General features: G+C 38.9%; 1 protein-coding gene across 1 annotated transcript; it reads right to left on the bottom strand.

Annotated features, from left to right (window-relative positions):
- Positions 1-3,541: 3,541 nt before the first annotated feature.
- LOC118917670 (porimin-like) lies at positions 3,542-4,645 on the bottom strand. Its single transcript, XM_036895717.2, has one exon. The coding sequence runs from the start codon at positions 4,584-4,586 to the stop codon at positions 3,909-3,911; it is 678 nt and encodes a 225-aa protein (XP_036751612.2). The 5' UTR covers positions 4,587-4,645; the 3' UTR covers positions 3,542-3,908.
- Positions 4,646-8,935: the final 4,290 nt, after the last annotated feature.

The following is an 8,935-nucleotide window of genomic DNA, read 5'->3' as shown; positions in this document are numbered from 1 at the left end:
AATGGGTGGGAAGGGAGGGATAAGGGCTGGGAAAAAGAAACGGGGTATTACCATTAGCGTGTATAATGTGGAGGGGGCGGCATGGGGAGGGCTGTGCAACACAGAGAAGACAAGTAGTGATTCTACAACATCTTTCTAAGCTGATGGACAGTGACTGTAATGGGGTTTGTGGGGGGGACTTGGTGAAGGGGGGACCCTAGTAAACATAACGTTCTTGATGTAGTAGATTAATGATAACAAAATAAATAAAATTAATAAATAAAAAAATAACTGGGATGAATTCCCATAATCTGTTAATAAAAGTTACTTTACCAAAAGATAAAATCTGTAAACCAACTGATTTACAAATATAAAACAATTTTTTTCATTTTTAATTGAGATATGATTGACATGTGACAGTATGTTTCAGGTGTACAACATAATGATTCTATATTTGTATGTATTGAAAAATGATCACCACAGTTAAGTCTCATAATTAACATCCATCACCACGCAGTTACGAAGTTTTGTATGTCTGTGTATATACCATACTCATACATATATATGTATTTTTTATGTAATTTTAAACTAAGGATCCCATTATCAGGTAAATAGATAACCAAATTATGTATTCCATACAATAAAATACAAGTCAATAATAAGAAAAGAAATGATTTGCTAATAAACACAAAAATGAATCTCAAGAGAAAGAAGCCAGACACAAAATGTTACATACTGTATGGTTCTATATTAAGTCTAGAACTAGCAAAATCAATGTAATAGATACCTGATCAGTGCTTTTCTGGGGTTGGGGAGGAGGGGACATTGATAGCAGAAGCATGTGGGAACTTACTGGTGTGTTGGAAATGTTCTATAAATTGTTTGTAGTCAGAGTTACTAGGGTATATACATTTATCACAACTCATAGAAGAATACACTCAAAATGTGAGCATTTTATTGTATTCAGTTATGCTTCCTTGAAATTGCTTAAAAAACACATCCTCCTCCAAATGCTATTGTACTTCTCTGTTCCCTTTATAGAAAAAACTTCTCAGAAGAGTTATGTATATACTCTGTATTCCATTTCTCTCCTCCCATTCTCTCTTTAAACCATTGAAGTTCACTTCCTTATTTCACCAAAATTGCCCAAGTCAATGTCATCAATGACTTCCACATGGCTAAATGTCATGGCCAGTTTTCAGTCTTTCCCTGACTTGCTCCGTCAGCAGCGTTTGTCATGTCAATTGGTCTTCCCTTTTGCAAATGCTTCCTTCTCTTGTCTGTAAGGAAACCTTTGCAGGTTCTGCTCCTCCTCAGTCTCCTTTGCTGGTTTGTCCTTACTTCCCCAACTCCAAATGTTGGAGTGTCCCAGAAATCAGTCCTCAGAGAGTCTCTTTCCCTCTTTCTGGTGGGGGACCTCACTAGGATCCTGGATTTTAAATATATCTATATACCTACACATTACTGAAGCATAAATTTTTATCTCCAGTTCAGGCCTTTAGCCTGAATTCCAAATCTGATTTCCTAACTACCTACTCAACATCTCCACTCAAGTGTCCCAAATAGGCCTCTTGAATTAGCATATGCTAAATGGAATTACTGGTTTCTGAATTATCCTCCAAGAAAAAAAGCTTGCTCTACCCACAGTCCTGTCTCAACTAATGGCAACTTTTTTTTTTTGAAAACAAATTTTTATTCTAAAAATAGATCTCAGTAACAGTGAAATACACCAAAAACTGGTCATTATAGTAAAAAGAAAGGTAACAGAAATTTGCTTTAAATTTTTTTTCTGAAAAAAATACAAAATTATACTGTCAGTATATCTGAATTATTCATTTAAGGATTAATCAAAGAAATTTTAAAATCATAGATTGGATTCTGCCTGCTAGTTAGACATAGATCTGGAGTGCTTTTATCTTCAAGTAAATATATTTTCAAGGAATGAAAACAAAATTGAACATTTGCTTAAGTAAGCATAATTAGGGATATGAATTTGGTGGTTTGCATCAATCACCATTTCCCTCAATTTTTGTAGGTAACCAAAAAAACTGCATCAAAGTACTCCTATTTGAAAGTAACAAATTATACAACTTACATACAAAGAAAAGACGTAAGTAAATTATTTCAAACCCAAAGCACAGGAGACTTTAAAGGCATATAATGAGATTTAGTACTTAAAAAGTGGTTTGACTTCTTCAAAGTGCTAACAAACAAATACTCAAGAAAATATCAGGCCTGTACCTTCAGCACTTGCAGTACTGAAATGTCAAGAATGCAGGAGACAAAGTGAAAATTAGAAGGCCCTGGTCACTATAAAACATCCTGAAGTACATTTTGTGAAAGGACAGCAATTAAGGCTAATTTAGTAACATACAACTCAGCTACTGGCCCACATCTCTTTTCAAATTAATGTAAACACATGTGGTTCATAGTTCCTGCACACTGCACGTGTCACATTACACCTTACAACCATATTTTGGATAATTCTTATTCACATTTGTCACTTTAACTGACCATAATGTAAAGTAGAAATCCTTTTATATCAATATTCCTGACATATGGCATGCTCTGAAAACCAAAAGCTGATTACAAATTACATTAATTCCTATGAAACATAGGTACATATTTGTTAGTATATCTTAGCTCTTTTGTATTATCAAAAACTGGTGTGACTTAGTAGGACTAAATACTTTTGTCAAAACCTGACCCTGAGTTTTGAGTGCTGTAATATAAACTGTAAAACAGAACACAGCCCAAAATAATTTGGCTAATATTGGTGTCCCTACAATACTGTGATTTTTCCATCTGTTAACATAATGTCTCTTCAATAAAGAAACAGGAGGAGTGGTCTGAAGAACACCCACATAAAGATGCAGGAAGTTTCTGTCTAAAAAATTCCTGTTTGAAAACTTGATGTGAATTTATTCCAAAAAACACTGGTATCTTAGTATAAAAATTATGTTTCCCCAATCCTTGAGTAAATTCAGCAGTGTGTGAAAATGCAGCATTTTCATCCTGTAGCCTGAGGGGAGCCCACAATCCCTGGCTTGACAAACTGCATTAACCTACAGTTCTAAGTATAGTTCTAAATGTTTTGGAAATCACATAAGAGTTTAAGTTAGATGTGTTTACACTAACCATTTGTAGATCTTGAAAGCAGCTCTATATCTCTTAAAAATATTTACTAAGTATAAAATTAGTAGCTGAATATGAAATAAAGCAATTTCCTGTGGTGACAATATTCTCCCAGTAGCAAATAGCCTAACTTTTTAGTACTAACAACTATGTCTTTATCATGTTAAACATCACAATTCACTGAAATTACACAGAAGAAAAAAGTTATATCAACTGCAATTGAAAGCTCAAAAGAACTTAATAAAAAATTTAACAAGTTAACAGGACTAAGCCCAGGTATTGTTTCTGGTTTTGATTTGGGGGGGCTGGGGGAATCCAAGTACTCACCTTGGAAATGTAAAATATCGATGCTTAAGGCTGATTTACTTGTATAATTTCTCTTGTGTGGCACTAGTAATTAGGGTGTATTAGACAGCATTAGTTCTTTGCACAACAATGGTACTCAAAACTCCTAAATGCACTGAGAAACTCCTTATTTGGATGCCCACATGACACTGTGCGCCCTTCAGTGATGAGGTCTCCCAATTACTAGCCCTGACCAATGCCACAAAAAAATAGGACAGGACTTGTCTTATATATATTTCCTTAGAGTGAATATAACTCTTCCAGTAACTATGCTCTGAATGTTCATTTAAAAACCCAAACCAAACCTTTTCTACCTTTAGTAATCATCACAAATCTTTACATATTTATATAATACATTGTATATTATATGCACTGCCTATTTATACTATTTTCAAGAACAGAATATTGTTTTAAATAATCAGCCAAAATTAACTGACACGGCCCATCAGTCACACTCTCCACTGGTCCGTGGGTTCCTTAAATGATGGCATCATGTTCATCGATGACTCTATACCGAATGCCTCTTCTAGAATAATACATTTTGCATCCAATGTAAGAACAGATAGAATTCCCAGTGTTAATACAATACCACCAACAAAACTACCAGAGTCAAACTTCGATCCTTTATTTTCTTTAGAATTAATAGTAGCTGTGATTGTTACTGATGAAGAAACAGATGTCACTGAACTATTGAAGGTTGGGGTCACCTGGGATGTGCTTTGTGAAGCACTTGTTATCTTGGGTGTAGACTTTGAGGTGATGGAAGTTGTATTTGTTGAGACTCCTGGTGGTGTCATTTTAGATGCTGCTGTGGATTTCAAGGTAGTGACCGTCACATTCTTTGAGACAGAGGAAACTGGAGTTATAGATGGTTTGGCTGTGGGTGTCAAGGCGGTGACTGTCACATTCTTCGAGACTACAGAAACTGGAGTTGTTGATGGTTTCACAGTGTTGTTGGAAGATCCAGTTGTATGGCTGGTAGTTCCTGTTGGCTTAGCACTGGAGTTTGCTAGAATCACAGGGTTCTTTGTGTTGGCAGATCCCTCGAGGTTGCTGTTGACCTCGGTGGCCTTCAGCAGCGCCAGCACCAGCAGCACCGCCCAGCCGCCTGGCGCGCCGAGTCCCATTGTTCCGAGCGCAGGACGCGGTGGCCTCGTGGGTCCCCGACCAAGGCGCAGGCTGCGAGGACAGGAGCGGCCCTCTGCTCACCGACGCCGCGCACGCCGCCGCTCCCTCCGCCTGCCCCCCAGTCAACTAATGGCAACTTTATCCTCTGGTTTTCTCCAGCTAAAAACCCTGCAGTCATCTTTGAGGCCCTGCTTTATCTCTCACCCCACATCCAAACCAATCCATCAGCAAATACTATCCATTCTACCTTTAGGGTATATTATTTAGACCACTTTTTACCTTCCATCTGTTACCACCCTGTAACAAGCTACCATCATTTCTCACCTGGATTATTGCAATAGCCCCCGGTTGTATCTCTTTGCTTCTGCATTTGTTCTCTCTATAACTTCTCCTCAACACAAATTTTATTAAAAATTAATCAGATCATGTCATTCCTCTGCTCAAAATATTTGAATGGCTTTTCATCTCATTCAGTGCAGAAGTAAAATCCTATGATGGCTTGTAAGGTCCCACACGGTAAGACCCTTTCTGATCTTCCTAGCTTTTACCTGCTCCTTTCCAGCCACACAGACCTTCTACCTCAGGGCCTTTTCCATGCTGCTCCTTCTGCCCAAAATCCTTTTTCTCCCAGATCGCTTTATGTCTCGTTCTCTCACTTTCTTTAGGGGTCTTTTCAAATGTCACTTTTTCAGTGGGGCTTTTGCAAATCATAAGACAGCACCTGCCTACCCCCTACTCCCTAGCTCTTCTTCCCTGCTTTACTATCACTATCTAGAGCACTCATTGGCCATCTCACTTATTTTATATTTACTTCTTTATTTATTGTCTGACTTGATATCCACCATTCCCTCCTTCCTAGAATATGCTTTTCAGGAGGGTAGCAGCTTTAATATACTCCCAATGAGTATAGTAAATACTCATTTAAATGAATGGATGTTTGCCCATAGCAGGATTTCAATAATTTAATTACAAGAATTAGTAAACTGAAGATACTCATCCCTGGACCTGAGAATAGAAGTGAAATGTCTAGATATGCAATTTCAAGTGTTGGAAATATGCGGACAGCCTGGTAGACCAGATTTCCCTGAGGTAAGGAGGGCAAAGGAACTGGAAAGCTACCCCAATACGCTCACTTAGAACCCAAGACCCAGGTCAATCCTTGTGATTCTAACAGAGGTAACAATTATCAATGGAAGGTCTTCCAGAAAGGCAACTTTTGCACATTGAAATCAGTAATTGAGGATCAGTGGAAATTAATGGAGGTTCCAGCTTTCATAACCCCCACTAGCCAAAGCAATTAACTACTATTAAAGGACACGGGAACTTCCCTCCCAGAAAAAAAAAATGTGTCCAGGAGGTATGATCAAAAGTCATTTTAAATCCTTCTGTCCAAAAATAGCGCTTGGTAGAGTCAAATTTAAGTATAATGTTAGAGAAGATGTGTTATATTTCCACTTAATTTGAAGATTGCAAACAAAGCCATAATGGAGAAATTTGGGCGGCATTGGTCATTTTCATCCAATAGATGGAGCTAGAGCAGAAAGTAAGCAGTCTGGCAAACAGCAAAACCACACAGAAAAGGATTCAGACAGGGAATACACTGTGGATTCCAACTCCCAAAAGCCCACTAGGCATCCGGCTGGCGCTCTCTCTCTGGTCGGTTGACGTAGAGGGCAGAAAGCGAGACTGAAATGAACTCATAAAATACGCAGCAGGGCAAAGCAATGTGCAATGGAAAGAAAACAAATCTGATTTTTTTTTTTTTTTGAGCAGAGGAAAAGTTTTATTTAAAGTTACTTAGAGAAAAAGTGCAGGCGACCTCAGAGAGAGAGGAGCACCCTGAAAGTTTTGGGGTTCCCCCATTTAAGGATTCTTCAGGAATGTGACTAAGGGCTGGGGGTGCAGACCTGTTAGGTGGTCTTTGAATACTTAGAACTAACTTAACACAAGGAACTTCCTGCTCTGATTTCTCCCTGGGAGCCCGGCGTTTCTTGGTCTGGGAGCAGATCAAGGCTGCCTGCCCGGCCCCGAAGGTGGGCTGAGTTGTCTAAAACAAATCTGATTTTAATCTGAACACCAAGAATTTGTTTTTGCAAATGTGCAAAACTTTGAACTTTAGGAATCTAGGTGGGATGGAGATGGATTTGTGACACTCTTTGGATTACGAACAGAAGATTAATAATTACATTAAAATTGTAAGGCTAATCATTGTATTAAAATTAAAGCCAGAGGCTGTGCTTTTATGGTGAACATATGTATATTAGAGGGAGAGAAAGTTTTTAAAAAGTAAAAAAAGTTTGTAATTCCCCCAGATTATTTTTTTATTAATAATCAGATACATAGAGTAATTAAGATTTCTGCAAAATTTGATCTCTGGGATGCTAATAAAGTTTATTGAGTTACATATGTCGGATTGTAGTTTGTGGATGTGCTTAGTGCTCCACCACTTTTAAAATGTTCTTCTTCACATTATCAGAACAAACCTCAGAGACAGAAATTTATGACAAGCCCATGATTCATGGGACAACTAGTAAAAGAATGATTCTGTCTTATGTCCCCCTACTTTTGTTGTAAGTTCCTGTCAGTTACCAAGAGTCCCCTGCCCCCTTGAATCTTTGAGCAGGTTTGGGTTTGACCAAATAAGGACACAACACATTCCTAGAGAGGGAAGACCTGTGCATTAAAGAGTGGGAAGACATGGTGTGGGTGAAGAGAGTTGGCAGGAAGGGGAGCAGTACTAAGTGACCTTGGATTCACCTGGTGGCAGGTAGCAGGGCTCCTGATGCTCCATCCCTTCTCTTTATCACCCTGGAGGGAGGAAAGTGAAGGCAAGCAGGACCAGGGAAGTCTCAAAGGATTGCTGCGCTGCATGAGGACCTCCATGGATGTAAAGTGAGACCTGTCAATTAGGTTGTATGCTATTCTTCTGCTACCTTGATGAGTGCAGACATGGAGCAGGGCAGACAACTGGATTTAACAAGGCTGGGGTTGGGCCAAGAGAATGTAAGTACCATGCGATGGACAAGGCAGCTTACAGTATATTCAAGGAAGTGATTATGAATGGCCATTGGATTTAAGTGGGATAAGGAGGTCAATGAGGATGGAAAGTCACAGGACTGCTGAGCCTTTTCTCAATGGCCATGCTATAGGACACAGCCACAAGAAGATGAGATGGAACTAGCTTGACCTGTTAGCCTCTAACAGTGAGTAGAACCCAATCTCTTTTGAGGCAGTGATTTAATTGCTTCAGTCTTAAACAGCTCTTGGCCCCACTGACTCATTTGCATCCTCTAGGCTGCAGTGAAGCCTTCCATGATTCCCCAGCTAACATTGGTCCTCCTGCTGTTCGTTGTTACACACCCTGTTTATTTCATTCATGGGCTAATCAGCATCTGTTATTATTTTATTGATTTGTTTACATGATCTGTTTTTTCCCTAGGATATTAGCTCCATAAGGGCAGGGATCTTATCTGCCCCATTCCCTACTGCACCCTCAGCGCCTGGCAGACAGTCCAGCCCACAGCAAGCATTCACTAAATAGTTATTGAATGAATTAATTGATATTCAGGGTTGTCTGAAGTGCCAGGTACTATACTAAGGTTTTTACATACATTTTCTCATTTATAAACATTTACTATGTTTATATACTATGTTACTGTAAACATTTACTGTGGAAAAGCTAAGGCTTAAGGAGGCTACATAATTTGTCCAAGGTCGCATGGCAAAGCTGAGAATTAAAACCACGTCTTTCTGATTCTAATCTCTGCTCTCACCTGAGCAACTTTTGAAAGTAAATAAATATTTTGTAAACCAAACAATGGTGCATTATGCTAAGGTTTTCACAAAAAAAGCCCAGGAAAAAAGTAGGAGATGCAAGAAAAGTGGCTGTGGCTCTGACCTTTGTCACTGCCGTGGCATTTGCTCATGACCAGGCATTCTATGCACTTCAAAATGAAATGTGCTTTCTGATAATGGGTTCAAATTTCAAAAAGGGAGATGTAAGATCTTTAAGAGCCATCACCTCTTCTTTCCCTCTCTCTCTTTTCTCCTTTCTTTATCCACAGCTCATGCTTCCTTCCAACACACTCCCTCCTTTTTTTACTCATTGGGCACACTCAAAGCAAAGGTACAGAATCACACTGAGTTTTTGTGCAATTGCAAGAGGAAAGTTCTGGTGCTGAAACAAGTGTAAGATAATCAAATTTAGACAAAAAGATAATTGGAACGTATTAAAAGTACACAAAAATCTAGATCACCCATAAGAAAGATCTAGGATTCCAGAGACGTATGTGTCCACGTGAGTGGGAGGCAGAGCGCTCAGGAGCGGAGAGCAAAACCGAACGATGAT

This window comes from Manis pentadactyla, chromosome 13 (assembly GCF_030020395.1).
Source record: "Manis pentadactyla isolate mManPen7 chromosome 13, mManPen7.hap1, whole genome shotgun sequence".
NCBI classification, from domain to species: Eukaryota; Metazoa; Chordata; class Mammalia; order Pholidota; family Manidae; genus Manis; species Manis pentadactyla.
The sequence above is the reverse complement of the archived record's forward strand: the minus strand, read 5'-3'. Positions and strand labels throughout refer to the sequence as shown.